Source organism: Rhinolophus sinicus, linkage group LG14 (genome assembly GCF_036562045.2).
Source record: "Rhinolophus sinicus isolate RSC01 linkage group LG14, ASM3656204v1, whole genome shotgun sequence".
Lineage (NCBI taxonomy): Eukaryota > Metazoa > Chordata > Mammalia > Chiroptera > Rhinolophidae > Rhinolophus > Rhinolophus sinicus.
Genome location: NC_133763.1, coordinates 50792403 through 50816164, shown reverse-complemented (window position 1 = coordinate 50816164; position 23762 = coordinate 50792403). Strand labels below are relative to the sequence as shown.

At 40.4% G+C, this 23762-nt stretch overlaps 1 protein-coding gene across 4 annotated transcripts in view; it reads right to left on the bottom strand.

Moving 5' to 3' along the window:
* The window catches only part of RPRD2 (regulation of nuclear pre-mRNA domain containing 2), a 66028-nt gene extending 42701 nt beyond the window's left edge, over nt 1-23327 (bottom strand). For all 4 annotated transcript variants that reach the window (XM_019739934.2, XM_019739935.2, XM_074318765.1 and 1 more), the window contains exon 1: nt 22082-23327. In XM_019739934.2, the coding sequence (XP_019595493.1) occupies nt 22082-22286 (205 nt within the window). In that variant the 5' untranslated portion in view covers nt 22287-23327. The remainder of the gene's footprint in view (nt 1-22081) is intronic.
* Between the last annotated feature and the right edge of the window lie 435 nt (nt 23328-23762).

Below are 23762 nucleotides of genomic sequence, written 5' to 3'. Positions count from 1 at the left end.
CTATTTTTTTAAAAAACAAACAGCTTTAATATTTTGTTTGGGGCCTAGATTTACAATTAGTTTACCTGGGAACAGATTTACCAACAAACTTGAATGTACGTAAAATTCCCTCTTGATGAGGTGTCCTTGTTGGAACTGGAAAACAACATACTAACTCAGTGATACACAGTATGGGAAGCCTGGCACATGCTCCATAAAGTGAAGTACAAGGAACATCCCAACACAGAAATTAGAGATCTCAAGGTCTATAGGTTAATGGAAGTCACATCATAGTTACACTTATCAGAATTCATCTATAAGTAGTCAGAACTTAAGAGCAAGAACAATTAACAACAAAGTTAAACAAACGTTCAGGGACAACGGCAATTATTTTCAGAAAGCAATTAGAGGCCACAGAAAAATACTAACTAATGAACTGGAAGAAATAATAAAATTATCTTCACAAAGATGAAGAGAAACAGAAGAACCAGTAAGTTTGCATCTCCCTAAATTTGCTGGTGGAATTCCAAGCATCAAAACATTCAACTGATTTCATTTCTGAGTGATTCACTCTATGGAATTATATCCTACCAATTACATACGTCATGCGTATATGTCTGTACAAGGTTGTTTATAAAAAAAAAACCATAAATACTGTAATTAGGAACAAATTTTAAGGCTCATCTGTGGTCTTAAGTACTATTTTAGAACCGGAGTCCCAAATAAAATGACTTCGATCAACGAAAAATTTCAAAGTCGTCTCTTAACATTTATAAGGTATCAACTCAGAAGTTCTTTAAATGATTTTGCACTCAGAACATTTGTTAAATATCATTATACACAATTATCTAGAAACCTACTAAATCCAAATATTGCCCAATTCTGAACAAATCTCTTCAGTGTTATCAGTGATCTGCAAAGAGCCAAAAAAAACCTTAGAACCTAAATAATCACCATAGTGGAGTTGGTTTATTAAATTCACAAAGTTAATGTAACTATTAAATATGAAGACCATACAGAAAATAGAAAAACCGTTTACATACTGAAAGTGAAAACAAAAATGCTGCATCAACCTCGACTTTTGCTACCCCTTATTTTCTATATCTAAGTCCTGTCAATCCTACCTCCTTATAACGATATTTTTTCTGAATTTAAGGAACCATTGTTTATAACATGCGCCATTTTGTGTGCCACCAAGAAATTTTACAAGTACTTCCAATTAGTTGACTGAAGCCATCAACTGGAAAATGCACACTGATTTCAAACATGCAAAAATGTGAAAAAACCATGTGCAACTTAGAATTGATGGATGACATCATTTCTTGCATCCTCTCCCACCCCATTCCCTGTGCCAGCACCTTATCGGTCTCTCATCGTTACTACAACAAACCTGCTGAGCACTGATCTCTGCGTCTCGTTTCACCGCCTTCGATACGGTAGCCAGACTGCGGGGAACTTATCTCACGGATGCGCTTTCCTCTCTGTGCAAAGATCTGAGTATAGATATTCTTCGCAACACTATTTCCAACAAACGTCTGGAAGTATCCTAAAAATCCATGAACAGGGGCCTGGCTAAATAAGGTTACCGTCACCCAACTGAGTTGCACATAACTATTAAAAAACACAAGGACATTCTATAGTCCCTGTAGAACTAGCTCCAAGATGTAAAGTGAAAACCACAAGATACAGCGGGTCTAGTGTGCTACTCTACATGTATAAAAAATACCGACAAGCACATACTTTATATTCACAGAGAATGCCTCTGGGAAGACAGACAAGTAACTGCTACAGTGATGCCGCTACAGAAGGAAACCGAGCCATCAAGAGACCAGGGCAGTCATGATAGACTAATTTATTTTTTATTGTACACCTTTTGGAATTTGCCTTAGGCAAGTATTTATGTAGTTAAAATAATACCTTAAAGATTAAAAAGAAAGTACTCCTCTGCTGCTCCATTTTATGCCCTTCCTCAAGACGGCTAAACAGCTCATTTGCAGATGCTGCACTGGTCCCTCGGAGCCCACCAGACCCCCGTGGCTTTGTACCCACCTCCGTGCCAATCAGCTACTTAGCAGGTATACAATAAATCTCTTCTGTTGGGTAAATGAATACCAGCCACGCCTCCCTTCCAAAATCTTCCCCCATGCTCCAAATTCTCTGCTTCTCTCTATCAATTACCCCCAAATACGCATATTCTGGAATCTCCTGGATAACACCACACAATGATCTAAGATGTGAAGAAATCATCTTTTACTCCCATCCCTTGTTAACCAAGCCCATCTTCTATAAGTCTACCGCGTTGCCCCGAAAATAAGACCTCGCCGGACCTTCAGCTCTAACGTGTCTTTTGGAGCAAAATTAACATAAGACCCGGTATATTATATTATATTATAGACCCAGTATTTTATATTATATTATGTTGTTATGTTATGTTATATTATATTATGTATTACATTATATAAGACCCAGTCTTATAGTAAAATAAGACCAGTCTAACATTAATTTTTGCTCCAGAAGACGCATTCAAGCTGATGGTCCAGCTAGGTCTTATTTTTGGGGAAACGCGGTAACTGGGTCAGGACCTTGGCTGAAATTATATGTCACTGCGCCTTTATTTCCATATCTTAAAATGAATATAATAGCCCAAACGGCTTTTGGAAGGAATCAGTAATTTATGTTGAATAGCTGTACTTGTTGCAGAGCAACCCAAACACTTCCCTGACAGTAGTTGTTTTCTCCCAGTTTCCCTTCCTCCTAAGCTAGTATGCATCAGATGGGTATAGAGAGAACGCCATCTAATTAAACTCATCTAAATTAAGATATGATAACAGTTTCTTCTTTAACTCTCGCCTCTGAAAACGGGGAGAAAAAAGGCTTTATGATTCTTAACTCGCCCACTCCCAGGACTCCCCTTGCTCCGTTTCTGGCTGCTAACACGTAGGAGGCCCGGGAAACGTGTAGGCTGCCAAAAACTCAGAGGCCCAACCACTTGGGAACCCTCGTCTCCAAAGAAGTCTTAGAGCTTCAAGCCAATTGTTTTCTCAGCTGACTTCAGCAATGGCTGGTGTGCCTGTAGCGATACTGAATATATTTACAGGACTTGTTTAACTGTTCGTACCTAATAGCTATGCAGGATAATAACTATGCACATACATTTAATCAGCGAAATGTTCTAAAGAGTTGATCAAACCAAAACTCTGTTCATGCATAATACAAATGTCGGTTAATCACATAGCTGAACTGTTTGCTCATAGATTTTTAAAAATGTTCACACTTTCTCCCATCTAAAATGATCTTACTCTTCTCCTTCCATTCATTAGAATTCTCATCTCAAAATCAAGTCAAATTCCTGGTCCTCAATGAAAGCTCTTCAAAACACTTCCATCTTTCTCTGCTCCGAACTCGGACTGCTCTTAGAGTTAATATCATGCAGTGTTTCACGTATCAGCTTTTCCTCGGCTAAACTGTAAACTCTTTGAAGACAGAATTATACCTTTTACTTCTTTTCTATGTATTTGTTGACTGCCTGTGTGCCTTAGTCTAACTTGGGGCCCCCAAACGTCCGATTACTTCTTTTCATCTTCAATGAGTATCATAGCACAAGACAACTATTGACTATTTACATTAATGCAGGGAAACACTAGTGTGGCTGATCCAAACAAATTAATTCCCAAAACATTTCCCTTGAATACCTAGAATATATCGTACGGATTCTTTTAAGAAATTTACCTTGGTGACTATATGCTTAAGCTTACGTACATCACGACAATCTATCTCACTCCCCACGCCTTCCACTTCTCTAACAGGCGAGGAAGACAGATGCTGCAAAGAGCAGGAAAGCATAACTCATGAGAAAACAATATATTAACCAGCGTATCATCTGACATGTCACTATCAGTGCCAACACCCCGAACAAAGCACATCTGAGCCCAGGAGTTGTAAAATTATACATTTACAAAAAATTTAGAAGAATTAGTTTCCACAGAACTTGTTGTCAACCAGTTGTCACAGTTAGATACTGTGCCCTGACTTTTTCTCTACCTATCTAATAAGAAAAACAGAGTCCAGAAAATAGACTCATATCGTTAATTGATTTTTGACAACGGTGCATAGACAATTCAATGAAAAAATGATGAAAGCACTATCTTTTCAACAAACGGTGTTGAATCAGTTGGACATCCATTAAAAAAAACACACAACTTGTACCTCATACCATCTGCAAAACCTAACTCAAAATGCATTATAGACCTAAATGTAAAACCTAACTATACAACTTCTAGAAGTTGAATGTCTGCAGGAGCTGTACTTTTTTCATTCTTATTAGTAATTTATATCTTCTCCTTAGTTAGTCTGGCTAAAGATTTATCAATTGTATTGATCGCTTCAAAGTACTTTCAATGAGGTTTTAAATGGGAAACAAGTTGGCAGTACTTGTAAAGTTAAACAGCTGCATCCCCTTCAATCCAGCATTTCCACTCTTGCCTCAAGATATAGGTATAAAAGGATCTAAACAGCATTACTCATCATAGAAAAATGTAATATAGACTAAATGCTGAATAGTTAGAGCTCATGAATATAAGTTACAGAGTTTTTCTGGTTTTTTAAAAATTTGATGAGATCTGATGCACCCTGAGAAAAACATCCACTTGGATATGAAAAACATCCTTGTTTAAATTTTGAAAGTACAAAACATTATTTCAAATTAATACTTAGCCATAAAACACACGTTAATAAAAGCAAACACACATACACGATCACACAAATGTGGCTGAGTACCGGCTGGGTCTGAGGCGTTTTTCAGGTTTTCCATTTCCTGAGCTAGTAGGGTTATTATTTTCATGGACATTGTTTCTAGGCTTTCAAAATTATTAATTGTAAAGTTGAACATCTGTTTATAATTTTAAAAAATCTCTGTGTATAGATAGTCCTCTTTTAAGAACACATGGGTAAACAAAACGGGATATGGATGTGTGTCCGCGTGTGTGTGTAGTGGAATCCTGCTCAGCCTTAGAAAAGGCAGAGACTCTGACACAAGCCTAACATGGATGAACCCTGATATCGCGCTAAATCAAATACGCCAGTCACAAAAGCCCAAATACTGTATGATCCCGCTTATATGAGGCACCTAGAATGGTCAAATTCAGAGACAGAAAGTAGAATGGTGCTAAGGACAGAGGAATGGGAGTTATTGTTTAATGGGTACAGAGTTAGTTTAGGAAGACGAACCAAGTTCTGGAGATGGATTGTAGTGATGTTTGCACAACGATTTTAATGTACACAAGAAATTGTTAATAATGGGACTGGGCATATAGAGGAAGAAGACAGAAGGCAACTTACTTTTCCTTTTCATTTTATAACACGTGTATTGTTTAACTTTTATTTACCATGTACTTTAGTAATACAGCTTTAAAAAACTAGGTAATGGCTCCCAGTATACTGAAGTCACTCACATTTGAAAATAACCACTGTTTAACTACATAATCCATCGCAGCTACCTTTTCATTCAAATACTTGGAACTAACCGTCTGTTACAATGGCCAGATATCTCTCTACTTCCTCACTTACTATTCACTATTAAAAAAAATTTTTTTTTCGTCATTTAATATTGAACATACAAAAAAAAATCATATGCAACTTATTGGTTGACATTCTTCTATAAAGAAGAGTTTCCCCTTTTTGCCCCTCCCTGTTCTCTTTCTTTTCTTTTAATAACATGCCTATGGATTCAAGGGGGGCGGGTTTCTTCATTCATTACTGTTATTCTTTTTGACACAAACTGTCCCACACGCAGTCAGTAAAATCCTTTCCGAGTAAACTTCTACATACTTTGGATATGATCACATTCATCTTTAAGCACCTTCTTGCTCTCTGGCCCAAGATGTTTGTTCCTTGGGCCTGATGTTTTCTTCATAGGAAGATTTTATAAACTACTGATTCAATCTGGTTAGTATTTACAGAACTACTCAAATTTACTAATGCTTCTTGGATCGCTCTTAAATTTTTTTTTACAGGAATTTGTCCATTTCATTTGAATTTTCAAATTTCTTGGCATAAAGTTGTTCATATAATTTTTAAATTTCTACTTATTTATAGGCATGTCTCCTTTTCCATTCCCAATATTGTTTATTTATGCTTTCGCATTTTCCCCTTGGCAAAGGCCCAGACCTTTTCCCTTAACTCAAGACCCACGTATCTACCTATCTAACTGGACATCTCCATTAACTACTACCTAAAAGACATCGCAAACTCAACATGTTAAAAACTAAACTCTTGGGCGCCTTAATGGCTCAGTTGGTTTGAGCGTGAGCTCTGAACAACAGGGTTGCTGGTTCGATTCCCACACGGGCCAGTGAGCTGCGCCCTCCACAACTAGATTGAAGACAACGAGCTGCCGCTGAGCGGCCGGAGGGACGGCCGGATGGCTCAGTTGGTTGTGGGATGGCGGGCTGCGCCCCCTGTAACTAAGATTGAAAACGGCGACTGGACTTGGAGCTGAGCTGCACCCTCCACAACTACATTGAAGGTCAATGACTGATGGGTCCTGGAAAACCACACTGTTCCCCAACATTCCCCACGAAAAATTTAAAACAAAAACAAACGCAAAACCTACACTCTTGATCTCCCCCAAATCTGGTCCACTCAAAGCCTTCCTCACTTAGTCAATGACAACTCCATCCTTCTATCACTCAGGACACAAACCTGGGAATTATCTCGAATTCCTCTCTTTTTTCTCATGCTGTTAGCAATCTGTTCTATCTTTAAAAGATATCGAGAAATCATTGACTTCTTATCACCTTGATTCCTGCCAGTCAGTGAAAGCCACAATCACCTCTCCCCGGGGCCATTACAGTGCTATTATAATAGGTCTCTCTGCTTCTGTCCTTTGCTCCCAGTAGTCTAATCTTACCACGGCGGTGGAAGAGCCTTTAAAACTGTAAGCTTACAACCTGGGAATTTACTTTCAATCCATCTTTCATTTCATTCATCCATACATTCACTGAACTTTTAATTTCAACAACTGTTATTTTTCATTTGTAACACTTCACTTTGGTTCTTCTACAAATCTACGTAAGCACGTCTGAGAGCCTTTAATTTCTTACTGTCTTTTAGATTCCATCTTTTATTAATTTAAACATTTTATACACAATTGTTTTATATTTTATATCTTACTATTCCAACAGTTTAAGTCTTTAGGGGTTTGTTTCTACCAGATCTCACTCATAGTGGCTGATTTCCTTGTGTTTCATAATTCTCTTTTATTGCGAGCTTATATTTTGTTGCATTTTATCTGTGGGAAGTCAGAGAGCCTAATCAGAAGGCGCTTCCTCTCAACACATTATCTGCATTTGCTCTGGCAAAGTCAGGGGTGGTACTGACCTTGGTCTGATGTACCATCCTCCTCACAGAGCTTTCACGGGCTGGGGCCCAAAGCCAGTCTCTCTTTTGTGCTTATATGGGCATTTGCCTTTAGGGCAACCTTGGCTTTCCTGTGAACTGAGTCTTCACAGTGAAGAATATGAGCTGAGTCTTCACTTTTGTAAGTGACACCAGACGCTGAGCATCAAAATGACGCCTATAAGTTTCCATACATAGACTTTCAAATAATTTCCACATACACTGCCCCCTCCAGGGGGAACCTCTTCCCACTCCTGCACGTGTAGTGTACAATGACTTCTTCCCAACGTGTACAGCAGGACAAGGGGGGAAAAGAGTAACTTTACAGTGAAGAAACCTGACAAACACTACTGCGGTAGGTGATCGCGGCCTGCATCATCAGCGATGTCATGTTGCTAGGATACCTTTGGTACGATGTGATGAAAACGCCACTTTACCTCTATGTTCTTCTTCCCAGGAAACTACAACCCAACTAATCCATAAAACAACAAAGAAACCCAAACTGAGGGACATTCTACAAAATAGCTGATCAGTACTCCTCAAAACTGTTAAAGACTGAAGGACTCTAAGAGACGGGATGACTAAACATAACGTGGAATTCTGGACAGGATACTGGGACAGAAAAAGACATTAGGCAAAAATCAAGGAATTCCACAAATAAAGTACAGCCTCTACTAATGTCAGATGTTAACACGATGCAGGGTATACGAGAATTCTGTATTATCGCTGCAACTTTTCTGTAAATCCAAAGCTATGCTAAAGTTTATTTTTTAAAATTACGATAGCTGTTGGGGCCGGCCCGGTGGCTCAGGCAGTTAGAGCTCAATGCTCCTAACTCCGAAGGCTGCCGGTTCGATTCCCACATGGGCCAGTGGGCTCTCAACCACAAGGTTGCTGGTTCAACTCCTCGAGTCCCACAAGGGATGGTGGGCTCTGCCCCCTGCAACTAAGATTGAACACGGCACCTTGAGCTGAGCTGCCTCCCAGATGGCTCAGTTGGTTGGAGCAGCATCCTCTCAACCACAAGGTTGCTGGTTTGACTCCCACAAGGGATGGTGGGCTCCGCCCCCTGCAACTGGCAATGGCAACTGGACCTGGAGCTGAGCTGCACCCTCCACAACTAAGACTGAAAGGACAACAACTTGAAAGTGAACAGCACCCTCCACAACTAAGACTGAAAGGACAACAACTTGAAAGTGAACAGCACCCTCCACAACTAAGACTGAAAGGACAACAACTTGACTTGGAAAAAAGTCCTGGATGTACACACTGTTCCCCAATACAGTCTTGTTCCCCTTCCCCAATAAAAATCTTTAAAAAAAAATAAATTAAAAATTAAAATGAAATTACGTTAGCTGCAATTTTTGCAGGATTTAGTTATGTTTTTAGTGGCAGGATCCTGCAAAATAGCTAGCGTGCCATCTAACCAGACACAGCAGTCGTCCCATTCACCCTTCTGCCCAGTACAATTGTGCGCCTCCTCAGAACCATGCTCCCCTGAAGCTCCTCTGGGAAGCTTGCTCCACGCTGAGTTTCTGGGCAATCACTTGTTCTGATTCTCTCCTCCACCCACCCAGGACACCTGTTCTTCTGCTAACCCCCGAAACTGGTGTTTCTCCCGTTCTTTGATTGGCCCTATTCTCTTCTCACTTAAAACACTGCCCCTCGAAGGGCTCAGCCATGACCTGCTATCAATAGGCTTACAATTCCCAGTCTACCTCTCTAGCCCAAAGCTCCCTCCGCAATACGGTATGTGGTTACGTTACGAACAGATTTCAGTCCGTCAGACCTGGCTTCAAAGCGCAGCCCCCATTTCCAACGGCACGCCCCTTTCGAAACACTGCTCCCCTTAGCTACACAACAGGACACCAACAGCGCCTACCTATTCAAAGGGTGTCAATATCACATGACATAATCCTCGCAAAACTCCCTGCATAGCATCAAGTACAGAACTATCAACAAATATTAGCCAACATTAGGATTATAAGCATTATCTAAATGGCTAATTATCTACTAACAACTCTTCTCACACGGCCTCTACCGTGTTTCCCTGAAAATAAGACCTAACCTGAAAATAAGCCCTAGCATGACTTTGCAGGATGACATCCCCTGAACATAAGCCCTAATGCGTCTTTTGGAGCACAGATGAATATAAGATCCGGTCTTATTTTCGGGGAAACATTCCTACGTCATATGTTCAAACCTGCTTTCATCGTCTAGCTCTTCCTCCCAAATTCCCTGTCACCCAAGAACGAATCTACAGCATCCAGCTTCCAAGCTTTCCTCTAACTTCTTCCCCAACACGCAACTGGTCAGCAAGTTCTACCAAATTCTACTTTCTAAACACCTTAGATCCTGTCTGCCCTCTCCACTACCACTGTACTAATTCAGATCTTTGTCATTTGGTTAGATCATCATAATGGCACCCTAACATTTAGCCCAAATGTATTATTTCTTTTTTTTAACCATAATATCAGTGTCAGATATTGCAGTTTACTGTGTTGTTTTAAAGGCCAAACACAGTATTTTTGTTGGCATAATACAAAGCAGCTTTGCTCACCTTTCTTGGTTATCTTTATCTGTTTCCTATCCACTCACCCACCGCCTTCCCTCTAACTTGCACCACAAACTTCTTACTCTAGTTACCAGCTCAGGCAACCCCGGACTAAGTCCCCTCTACCCTGTCACCTCCCACTTACAGGGTGGGTCTGCACCTAAGGGAATAAACCCTCCATAAAAAAAAGTATCTCTCCTTGAGGAAAGAAAGGATTTAGACCTCCATTAGGGCAAGCTTTCCCAAGTTGGCCAAGAAAAGAATCAAAACTTCAAGCAGTTTTGAACAACTAACCAGAGACGGATGGTTCTGAAAGCACTGGTCAGGGAGTGAAATATGCAAAAAGTCCAACCCAACCATTTGTACCACACTAGACAATTATAAGGGCGTCTCAGGCAAAAAGACCAAGGTCAAAGGAAGCAGCAAAGCTGGGAGCAGCTGATGATTCCTATTAGAGTGCTAATCTGTTTAATATTTATGTTTATCAATTCATATTTTACTTGATGTTTTAGAATATGATTATTTTAAAAGTATGAAATATATTCAATATCTGACCTTGCTGATTTGATTTCGGTGTTGGAATTCTAAAAGCTTTGAATAAAATCCCAAATTATACTGAATCAGTATTACAAAAAAATAACTGCTCCAGTGTTACAATCGCTATGGTAGCTTGAATGCCTACACACAGTTACTTTCTTTTTAACATACATTCTGCCCCTTATGCCTTAAAAATCATGCCTTTTATTCCTTCTCTGTCTTTTCCTTCCTCACTTGGCCACGTGTACCTCTGACGGTCACTCCCTGCTTCTGATGCAGACCTTTGTTTATATTTGGGATGCCTTCTTTCACCTGCATCCCATCTTTTTGAATGACTGTTTCCTCCATGAAGCCTTTTTTACTATACACAAATATAAATTAGTGCTGTTCTTTAATTGGGGGTTTCCTAGAAAAATTTCCATAACAAAGCTTCCCAAAGCATGTTTCTTGCAACGCTAATCACGTGAGATAACGAGAAAGAAAAAAAAAAAACCGATTCCATGGTCAAGTGAATTTAGAAAATGCTGACTATCCTATCCCCCATCACCCTCCTTGGAAATTCATGAAGCATTTTGGTAAAGGTACTAAAGTCCAGTAGCATGAAACGAGGTTTAACTCTAATTCGCTAGTTTCTAAACTTTGACAGTGAAATCCTAAACTAAACATCACCACTTTTTGCTGTTGTACAAAGTACAAAGTCATACTGTTATTTTTGTTCATTGCTATGTTTTCTTTTCTCTGTATCTTATCCACATTTGTCAGTTTACACATAAGTACTGCACATGGCAATCTGAGAGATGAAAATGAATTCTTAACCTAGTTGATACTCACCACAGTATATACGTGTAAGGAAGCCCTATAAATGAATTTCAAACCTCTTTTCTATGATCAGGTTTTTTAAATCTTTTAAAAAGTGAGAGGGAGCTTCTAAAATGTCTTGGTATGAAATTTTCTTTAAAAAAAAAGAAAATCTTTAATTTAAATTTTTTAAATTTAAATAAAAATATGATTAATATTTGGTCTTTATTACTCCAACTTCAATTTTTTAGAAACCCTCTTGTTTTTAATAGGTTATTTATTTTAAAAATCCAGCAATACTAAAACATTGTTATACCTTTGAAATCCCTTCTTTGAGATGTATTTTCTTATTGGCATAATAATTACGAAAACATATGAAAGATTGTTAAATGCTATGAATTTCTGGAACTGTAAGATGTTGTTATATAAGTAGGTACTTAAAATAATCAAAATAGGTAAACAGTTTTCAAATTAATGTGTTCTCCAGGCATTCACTAGTATTAAAATAAAAATCCAAGTTCATTCCTTTGGATTATGAACCTTAAAATTTCACCTCGAGTATGCAGGATTAACTGGAAGAATTTAAAACTTAAGTAGACAGGCCTGAATGAGAAACATGGTGTAATACAATGTAGACATACCATAATTGCATTTAAAAATGACAACAGCTACCATTTGCTGTGCTTTCCAAATATTAGGTAGCTTGCAAAGCACTTTATATGAATTATGTTTAATATCACCGACAATCAGATAAGGTGGGCTGTACTATTCTCATCCCCGTTTGGAGGCTTTAAGAGGTGAAGTACTGACTATAACAATGCTTCTTGGAGTCCAAAGTCCTGTTATCGGCCAGCTAACGGCGTACAATACTGTACATCTCCTTACGTACGTAAATCTGACAAAACTGTGTAACGTCTATAGCAGCATTTCTCGAATTGTGGTCTGGGGTCAGATTTAAGGAAGATTCATTAATTGAGCCTTTTGTATGTTCTACACCCTCTTCCAGGTGCTGAGGACAGAATGGTGGACAAAAAAAAGTCCCTGCTGTCGTGGGCTTACATTCTAGTTGGGGCACTTTCTATGCATTAGCTTTTTAAAAATGATGCATTATACTACAGTTTTAAACCTATTGTGATGGTAAGGGGAACACAACAGCACAGGATTCATTCTGGCCTTTTTAAAATTAAACATTGTTAAGTTATAATTCCTAACATTAAAAGATCTTTTCACCTCTAACAATGCAACTTTAACTAAGGGGTAATAAAGTCTCTCTCTCTCTCTCTCTCTCTCCCTCTCCCTCTCTCTCTGCTAGTGGGTACCCAAGAACCATACAGTGAAAGTAAGTGAAAGTAAGTGAAACTACTCACTAGCGAGTGAGGAGGAGGGACGAAAAGAGATGAGGGAAAAGATAAAAGCCACAACCAAAACTTACACCCAGCTTACTACACATTTCACTTCTTTCATCAAAGAGCCTCTATTTCAATGTTCCTCTCTGAGAAGAATACAGAGAATGAAGTATTTTTTAAACTGTCTTTAGCTTTGCCAGAAAGACTTTTAATGTTTCAAAGCACAGATGGAAATGGTGCCTTTTCCCAAAAGGAGTAACTAGGTTCTACTACTTTCTCTACAAGATGTGCATTTTCCCAGTGTTCTATAATTAAATCTGTGGGGACAGTGAAATCTGAAAACACAACAAAACACCAACTACTATATTTCCTTGACAAACAGATGAGAAACTCAAGTCAAGCTGGTTTGTACAAGTGATAAGTTTTTGAGTAATTTTAACTAGGGTCTCTAAGTGCCTTCTGCACATTAAAAAGCCTCATTTTGTCCTCATTTCTCAGATAGTTGAAATTTTAAAATTAACCTGAAATTTTAAAACAACTAACTTACCTAGCCCCTTTGGACTTTACAAAATACAGCTATAAAACAATAAATACTTGAGAAAAGTGAAAAACATGATCATAAATGCTTGACAAAGCCTAGGAGGAACTACTTACCAGTTTATGAAACGCAGGAAGCCCAATCACTCAGAATAAAATCGGAAAGTCTCTGTTCCCTCAGAAATTACACACATACATCCACTCATCCCTTCTCTACAGCCAAACCTGTAATTTTGGACTGGCCTGTTTGAGCAAATTTTAATATTAGTATTTTTCCATTGCCAACGAAATTTTCCTTTCAAGATATTTCCATACCACAGACTGTTTGAAGTTTGTCAATATTGCTTCACACTGAGTTATGGGAATGTCTATGTGCTCCATAATTCATTCAGTTTACTACCGGATGTACAGCGGAATTATTTCTTACATATTCTATCAGATGCACCTGGGGCCATGTATATCATACCACTCTTCTGCATTTGAGATACAGCAGCTAAACGAAGAACTTAAAGGCTTGTAAAGTCTCGTAATATAGATAAAAATGCTCCTTTAGTTTATACGATTGCAATCATTATACATTATAATTAAGGTAGTTCCACGTTCTGAAACATTGTCAGGAAATATGGAAACTATCACCCACATCTGTATGAAGCTAGGGCGATGGAATGAAGAAAAGGTGGCCTGTGCATCCAACTGGAGGGAGAGGACCGATGATGCAATAATTTTACAATTGGGAATCGCAGTAGAGCTTATGCCTCACTAATCCAGATGTGCTATTAAGCCTAAAATGAGAGTGGAAACATGCAAGAGATCGAAACAGATTTATTACTTCTTTGGGAAGCTAAGCTCAGGTTTACCTTGAACCTCAAAAAGAACTACAGCCAAGAACACATCAGATTAAGTAAGTAGAAAGAGGCATCTAAAACACCGCGTGCCCCAGGCCTCCTCTCTGACCCTCTTCTCTATCTCCTCGTGGTCCTCATGCCACACTGACTTCTAACGCGGCAGTGACAGCCCGAACATACCCGGTGGTCCTGTAAGATTATAATGGAGCCGGAAAACACCTATCGCCTAGTGACAGAGCCCGTAACATCGCAGCTCTAGGTAATCCCTGTGGGTGGTGACGCCGCTGTAAACGGACCTGCTGTGCTGCCACGTGTATCAAAGTACACAGTTACGTATACAATCATGTACAGTACATACTACGTGAAAATGACAATACATGACTGTTACTGGTTGACGTATTTACTATACGAGACTCATGTGATCGTTCGAGTGCACGCTTTCCACTTAACAAGTCCGCTGTAGACGGTGCCGTGTTACGGCGGCGGCAGCCTCAGGACCTCGTGCTCACCACGTCTCTCGATCGCATCATTTTCTCTTGTGCCTGATTTCATGCCCCGTCGCTTTACAAATGGAGTGTAGTCTAAGTGTACAGAGTGTGTCGTCTACAGACTCACACTACGTCCGAGGCCTTCACGGTCACTCCCCGCTCACTCACTGACCCACCCAGAGGAACGTCCAGTCCTGCCCGCTCCATTCACGGTAAGGGGGACCAGTAAGGCACTCCGGTACCAGTGCACCAGCTTTTATCCCGCTTTGCACAGTACCTTTCCTGTGTTCGAGAGGCCTAGATCCACAAATACCACTGCCTGCAGTACTCAGTACGGTGACGTGCGCACAGGCCCGTAGCCCAGGTGTGCAGCAGGTGACACGCTGTGATGGTCGCACCGCCTGTAGCTCCCTTCCAGCCTGGTGGCTCTAAGGACAATCTACACATTAAACAGACACCCTGTGCTGACTGTTGCCCAGCTCTGTGAATATCCTGAAACAACCGCCTCGTACACTGTGACTGAAGTTTCTATTTGTGAATTATATCTTAATAAAGATATTAAATGTAGACAACCCAAACCTAACATATTCAAAACTAAATCTCTGATTTTCCTCCCAAAATCTCTCCACTTACAGCCTTTCCCATATCAATAAATGTCAACTCTTTCTAATCACAGAGGCCCCCCAAAATTATTTCTGGATATAATTTCAGAATGGGGGGGTATTCTCCTCTCTTACCCCCCATTTAACCCATCTGGAAATCTGGTAGAATCTACCTTCAAAAGAGATCCAGAAATAAGTTACTTCTCACTTGCACTGGCCACAGCCTGGTCCAAACCACCATCCTACCCCGGGATTCCTACAACAGCCCCCTAACTGGTATCTGTTCTGCAGCAACCTGAGTGGCCACTGAAAAACATAAATCAGTTCAGTTCCTCTGCTCAAATGGCTCCTCATCTCATGCAGAATAAAAGCCAAAGTCCTTACAATGCCTCGAAAACTCTTTGTGACCTGCCTTCCCCACCCCCATAACCTCTGAGTTCATCTGCTAACCCGCATTTTAACAACTCCTTTCCAGCCACAAAAGCTTTCTTGCTGTTCCTTAAACTCAGCTGGCACACTCTAACCTCAAAATATTCGTCTTTTTCTGTTCTCTTTCTCTTGGAACATTCTCCCCTCCCCTCCCTACTCGGCATCACCACCTCGGGGAGGCCTCCCCTTACCACCTAATTTAAAACTCCAAACTCCCTTGAACATGCTGTATCCCCCTTCCCTGCTTTTCATTTCCCTACGGCACTTCTAATATTTTAGCTCCTAATATATTTAATATCTTACTAATTAATTTTATTTGTCTCCTCTTACTAGAGTACAAGCGCCATGAGGGCAAAAAAAAAAAAATCTCTCCATTTTGTTCACCTGCTGTATCCTCAGTGCCCGGCACAGTAGATATTCAATAAATATTTGTGAAAAGAACTGAATGTAAACTAGGGACTTATAAGCAAAATTTACCTTGGAACTCGGTTAGAATCTAGAGCTAGCCCACCTGTATTAGTCATTTGTACCCATATGATATGTGATTACAAACCTTTCTGCCTACGGCAGCATTGTTATACTCTACCTGTCTCCTACACAGGATGGATTACAAAGTAAACAGTTAAAGGAATAGCTCCTTTTCGGAGGCCACCGCTGCAGAAAATGGTCCTAGACCCTCAGATTTTTGAAATATCAAATATAAGATGGCAGACTGCACTCCCCACTTACCACTGTTGTATCCAACCAGTGTTGGCCACCAGAAAACCGTTTATTATTTAATCTAAATGTACCTCACATTTAAAGATTTTTATCTAGTAGGCAGCTTTAATAACCAACATGTTCAACTTGTTTTCCCCTTTTATTATTAATCAAAAACATAAATAAATGCCTATCAGAACTTCAAGTCCACACAAAATAATCAGTTTGGCCACAAAAAGCAAACACACACACACACACACAAAAAACCCACTAAGATTTAAAATCTCAACATTCTAGTTCATCTACACGGCCTAATCTTGAAGAAATAAGGTTATCAAGGGTTTGCTGCATTGTAGAAAGTATTTTATGAGTGGGAAAGGCTGTCTGGTACAGTGGCTAAGAGTGCACACTAGAAACCAAGGTTGCCTGGTTGAATTCTGGCTCCACCATGTATTAGCTCTGTAACCATGGCAAATTACTGAACCTCGCAGTGCCTTTGTTTTCTCATCTGTAAAATGGGGATCATAATAATACCTGCTTCAAAGAGTTGTGAGGCTTGAATGAATTAATGTGTGTAAAATGCTTGAAACAGTGCATGACCCATGGTAAGCACTTGATAAAAGTTAGTTATAAAATTATGACCATCTTCATGGTCCAGCTACAAATGACAAGGAGAAAACTCTGAGATATCCTAAATTAAAATACACGACCAGAGAATGCGAGAAGGACACAGAACTGTTAGTCTGTTCATGGCTGCGGACCGAAAAACAAAAGACTGCTCATATTCCTTCTGTGTTTGTTGGAATTTCAGATTAATTTCCAGGTGGCTATTTCCGCAAATTATTCCAGCCAAGCACCCCTGAACTCCAGGAGCCTCCGCTTTTTGTTTACACGTGGGCTTTCCGGACTGCTGCCCACAGCCAATCCACAGGAGGGGACATTGCTTCTTGTGGACTCTGAGCCTATCCCAGAGCTGGCCCCACTTCCCACCCCATGCGTATAGCTAATGGAATGTAAATTCCCTCAGACAGTTTACACCTTTCTTCCCCCTTCCTGCTACCTGATGTATAAAAATGCTTGCAAACCCCAGAGACCACGGACACGCTGTCTTCCCTACCTAGCCAAGCTGCTGGTGGTTTAGACTCCACATCCAAGACTGGTCTTCCGTTTGGCTAGCAATGACCTAATAAACCCTTTCTTTCAAAAAGACTCTCAGCCATGGAAGTTAAAATTTTTTGTTGAACACCATCGTCACGGTCCAGCTAAGGATCCTGAGACCCATACAGAGAAACCATTGCCATAGATCAAAAATGGTAACTACACTTTGCATATTCTCTGCAAAAAATTAATCCTGTATGAAGAGATTTCTTTTTGCTAGTCCATGTTTATATAGCAGTCTTTCTTACAGAAAAAAATACCAGACTGCACTGAGATTTGCTTCAAGGGGGGAGGGGAAAAAGAAAGGGGATAGAAGAAAAAAGATTTGACCATTAAGTTGATTTGACCATTAAGTTGATTTGACCATTAAGTGAAAAAAGATTTGACCATTAAGTTGATAACTACTACCCGAAAATAAGACCTAGCCAGACAATCAGCTCTAACGCGTCTTTTGGAGCAAAGATTAATATAAGATCCGATATTATATTATACCCGGCATTATGTAATACATTTTATTATATAAGACCCGGTCTTATAAGACCGGGTAAGACAGGGTCTTGTATTAATTTCTTCTCCAAAAGATGCATTAGAGCTGATTGTCCGGCTAGGTCTTATTTTCGGGGAAACACGGTAAAGTGGGTTGATCAGTAGAGGGGTAGGTATTATACTTTCTGAATCTTGTACATATTTAGTTTGTACCGAAAATAACTCAAGGGTAAGCTTAGCAGATTTTCTGCAGTACAAATAATTCTACTTTCCTATATCCCCTTTCCTTCAAAAACTCACTTAAGTTCTCATACCACCTTACAGAAAACAGACCAACTATTCGATGTTTAGAAACAAGACAACATGGAGATATCATAAACACAATTACTTTCCATTTTGTCCTACTAGTTCTTCAGAGCACTTGCTAATTCACTACAGAGGCAGGTCCAATTCATCGGCCCCTGACTGGGAATGTAATTTCCAGCACTATACCCAAAACGAAGTTCTGCCGTAATTATTCTAAATACCCAAGATCTTAAGACTATCTTTTTCTGCGTCATGATCGTCAACATAATAATCTGAATGTTTTCCTTACGCCAGGACATATGCTAAAATACATGTATTATCTTCTTAAATCTAGACAACAATCCTGAGAGACTATTATCTCTATTTACAGATCAGAAATTGAGGCTCACAATTTAAGTACTTTGCATAGTCACCCAGGTATTAAGTGATGGAATTATGATCTGAACTTAGGTCTAATTCTAAAGTATGTATTTTTCTACTGTTCCGTACTGCTTCCCATTTTACATTAAAAATGGGAGTGACAAATGAAGTACAGAAATGATAATCTGGTCAAATTACACATCAAGTCCATATACAAGCTGTATCTTCAACCTGCCGACAACCATCTACGATTTCTTTCACTAAATTATAACTGTTTCTTTCTGATTAACAAATTAGAACAATTCAAGTTCTCGATTAACTATTTCACAAAATTATGTGAGCAAATATTTACTGATTGCTTACTCTGTGCTAAATACTGTTCCAGCTGCTTGAGGATACGACAGCCAAGAAGGCATAGCCCTGTCATGTAGTGGGAGCAGACAGACAATAAATATGTGAATAAATAAGCTAATTTCATAGTGCAGATAAAGTGATGTACTAGAAAGCAACTGAAAAGGCCACTTGAAATAAGGTCCTTATGGAAGGCCGTTCTGAGGAGTTAATATTTGAGCTTGCACCTAAATGAGAAGACGGGATTAGAAGCTTGCGCCGTCGTAGGCAGGGCAGATAGTGTAGGAACTTGTTGACCATAGTAAGAGAAGTTTAGATCTTAACCCTGCTGCAATGGGATATCACTGGAGGATTTTACAGCACAGGAATGACATCTGTTTATGCTACAGAAAGATCACTTAAGAAATGTCGGTAATGAATGCCTCCGTCAAACAAATTAAAGGCCTAAATAAAATCAGTAGGACCCACCCATGGAATATATTTTGCCTTCTCTAAATTATTTCCTTTAAAGTGAACAAAAATTTCTTATTATACATTATGAAATAAAGGACAAAATGAAAATATCTCTGGAAGAGCTAACATAGTTACTTAAATTCAGAGATCTAAATAAAAATTACTAAATAACGGATGCCAGAAAAAAAAGAGAAGCAAAAGTGCCATCAGGAAAATGGACAGAAAGGCAGGAATGCCAAAAACACCTACTTCACAAATTTGCCTAAAGCTGACTTAGAAACCAAACTCAAACTAAAATAATTCCAACTGTGAAGAAATATGAAGTTATTACACATGGCTGTACTTGTCAACAAATACGTGTAATATTGTATTTTCTCTTCCTTATGATTTTTCTTAATGACATTTTATTTCTCTAGCTTACTTTATTGTAAGAACACAGTATATAATACATGTAACATACAAAATACATGTTAATTGACTGTTTATGTTATTGGTAAGGCTTCCAGTCAACAGTAGGCTATTTGTAGTTGAGTCTGAGGGGAGTCAATCGTTATACAGAGTTTTGACTGCTCAGGCATTGGCACCCCAAAACATTGCATTGTTCAAGGGTCAACTGTAAACACAAATCGACTACAAATTACCTTTAACTATTTTATAAAGTTAAGTTGCATACCAGTAGGGAAAAACAAAAACCAGGTTTTTACAAAGTCAAAAGCATTTAACTTTATAAACTATATATAATGCACTTCAAATGATGTCTTTTCTTCCCAGACCAATCATTTTTTGCCCTTGTAAGAGATCAACAAGGGAAATAAACTCAGGCACAATATCAACAATAGCAGAGACAGAAAAATTCTGACTCCAGTGTATCTCATCACTGCTGACTAGAAAAAAATATTGCAATTGTCATTTGTAATCCCACAAGGCAGGGATGAGGACCAACGTATTCTTGCAAATGATGTAACCATACAGGTAAAGCACCAGAGCCCAAAGGTAGAAAATGTTAAATGCTCGCATAATTTAGTAAAAATATTTTAAAACAGGAAGGAGACTCTGTTTAAGGAAAACACGTCCTCAGGCTCACATGAACACTGCTTGCTCCCACTGGTGGACCAAGTGCATTAAGGAGTAATCTTGAGAACGTTATTTTACAAAGTTAAATGTGGCCACTGTCATCCGATATGGTGAAGTCAAATCCTAATTCCACCACTTTACTGTGTAATTTTAAGCAATTTAGGTAATATTCCAAGCCTTATTTTCCCCATCTGTATATCAATGATTTATAAATCTATTTCTGAGGGTTATTTTCAGGTAGGAGATATACTGTAAATGACAATAAAGGTCTAGGTACATAGCAGATACTTAATATGTAAGGGTCTTTGAGGACTGTTATCATATTTGGTTTTATACATTCTAATTTTACCTCTTGAAAAGAAAGTAACTTTGATCTGCTATCGGCAAATATAGGTAATCCGTCTTGGTTCTACAACCCTTTGAGCATTTATTATTCAAAGAGCCACAAAACATCTCTCCCAACATTAACTTTACATATACAAATGGTTGAAAGCTTGGGGCCCATGATCTTGCGAGTTTTATCCATCTGTTCCCGAAAAGGTAAACACAAATCAAAACACTTCAGAGGCCATGGCAGAAGTGGAATAAGAACAACTCGATGATGGGTATCACTGATGACAAGCCATGGTCAGGGAGCAAAAGAGCTGACATTCAAATACAGAAGCAACAAAAGACCTAAAATTCAAAAATCCCTGAGAAGAGAGTTAACCCTCTCTTCTCAGCAGGAAGCAACAGTGAATTCTCCACACTTCCTCCTAAAAGATTTGAGATCCTTGGCACACACCATCCACGTTTCCTGACAGTTTACTAGACCTCTTTTCTGTAGTAAAGCAGCAAAGTGGAAAAACTGCCCCACAAAGGCAAAAAAGTAATAACTGGGGGGAGGGGGAGCACTATATATTCAAAAAGCTCATTTCTTGATTTCCTGTTTTGATGATTACCTATGAAACCAAACTCAATTCCTTAAAAAGGTACTTCAAGTGATTAAAAAGTAGTCGGATATGGTTTCTTTTTTTTTCATTTTAAAGTATTATTGACAATACTTGACTACACACAGTAGTTTCCGGTCACTATCAAGAAGCCTGTATTTCATTGCAGCAAACACAGGTAACAGGGAAACCTCCCAGGTGGTCGCCTCAGCTCTAACGTGGAGCGCACGTTATTTAACATTCATCCGGATAAACCCTTCTTATTACACATCCCAAGTTTCAGGTCAGTAGAAAACAGAGTGGTCCAACATATTCCAGCGAAACAGTTGGATGTACTAGTGGCGATTAAGATCAGAGCGTGTCTAGCATCAGGAAAACCAGAAATCATTAACACCTCACGGCCTATAGAAGAAACGAACGGACGCGACAATTTCCGTGAAGCTTCAGTCAAGTCAACGGTACCTCACAAGGCTTTGAAAAGATATAATGTGTAAATCTCTATAGATCTGGGGCCAACGGCCCAAGGTCACACCAAGTCAGTGGCTACAGATCCACGAAATGCGAAGCTTCCCGCAATTCAGGAAAACCCTGGCTAGGAATGGAGGAGTGTGGGTTTGGGAACACTCGGGTCAAAGCTTTACTGTGAACAACCCCAACCGAATGCAGTGGCTCCCTGGGAAAACCTCAAGCGATTCGGGCGGTCTTTCCTTCCATTTCCCCGGTCTTCCCTTCCCCTAGGCACCCCCAACACTCACATCTCCGGAGCCACTTCATCCAATGGTAGACGATAGTAGTGTGGTGTTTCTTGTTCTCTATACACCAAGACGACAGGCCTTGAATAGATTCCATGGTGTTAGTTACCGACTGGAATTTTCGATCCAACGAGGACTCCAGAGCCCCTGCTGAAGAGGCCGACGAGGAGGAGGCCTTACTGCTGCCTCCGCCGCCGCCGGCCGCCATCTTCCCGGTTTGCACAAGCGCTGCTGCTCCTCAGGCGGCGGCGGCGGCGCCGGCGGCGGCGGCGGCGGCGGGAGCGGGCAAAACAATCACTGCGAGTGCGTGAAAGCCGTAGGTGGGGAAGGAGGCCGGGGGGTGGGGGGGGTGCACGCGCTAGGCTCTTCTGGAGGTAGGATCGGCGGGCCAGCTGCTAGGCACGCTGGCGGCTCCTACACGCTGCAAGGAGGGGCTGCGGGTTTCGAAGGTTTATCAGAATTGTTCAAGGGGTTGTGTGTAAACCAGTCAGTAATCAGGGAAGAATTACGCAGAAAACAGGTCCTTGCAAAGCCTTTCAAAACGCCTGGCCCCGAAACTAATGGTTTTATACTCTTGGGCTCTTTACGCTAAGGCCCTTTCCCACTCCTATCCCCACACTCCTGTTAGGGCGGCTGTTAATAGCTTAAATTTCATACTACCCGACTGCCCCTTCGGTTGCAGAAATCTTTTTCTCTCCTTTAGATCCTCTAGCACAGAAAAGGCCCAAGGCTACCTAGTCAGGATTTTTTTTTTTTTGCAACGCAATAGCAGCAAAGGAACAGCAACAGTATCGCGCACGCGCCGCTTGGCCCCGCCTCCCCGTTTCCTTCTCAACCTAGAGAGCAGAGGGAGGTGTCATGGCGGGGCAATCTGACCAATCAAGGGAGAAGAACGAGAAGCGCGCGCAGGAGCCCGCAAACTCCTAGAGCCGAGGAGGCGCTTCAATTGTGCGCCTGCGCAGCACATCAGCGTGTAGCGGACTGGGAGGAAAAGCGGGGAGGGGAGGGTAAGGGAACTGGTCAAACTAAGGAGAGGTTGGGGGAGGGGGTTACTCCGCCGCCCCGCCTTTTGCTTCCCAGCGAGGTCTCTCACTTGGGGCTATCCAGCTCACATAACAAGGCCGGGAATCTCCCACCGCTCAGCGGCCACTATTACTTTCTGGCGGCTGCCGCCGCCGCCGCCGCTGCTGACTCCTCGGGGCACCGACGCTCGACCAAGTGGCTGGCAGCCATCTTGCAGTGCCTCTGACAGGTGCGCATGCGCCAGCTCCAGCTAGCCATTCACTACGCAGACTCCCAGACGAAACATTTTACATTCCCCTTGGACCATACCATTCATAGCCGCTAGACTATGTGGATTATATGAAGAGGAAGTAAAGTAAGTGAAACGAAAATTTCCCCGTAAAATTTTGGAGACGAGTAAAAGATAAAAGACAGAATATGGTCCCACCTTCGGCACAATCTCAGAATTCCATAATACATTATAATTTACAAGAGCCTTAAGTAATATTGATTAGCATCATTCTATCACATCTGTCTGTGTAAATCCTCTGGGCAGATTTGGAGGCTTCCGTGTCCCACTGAACACATGTAATTATTATATTTCAATTCTTTTATGTCACCCCAGTAGACTCACTTTTCTTGAGGCAGAGAATCTGTTTTTCAAGCATATCTAGTATTCAAC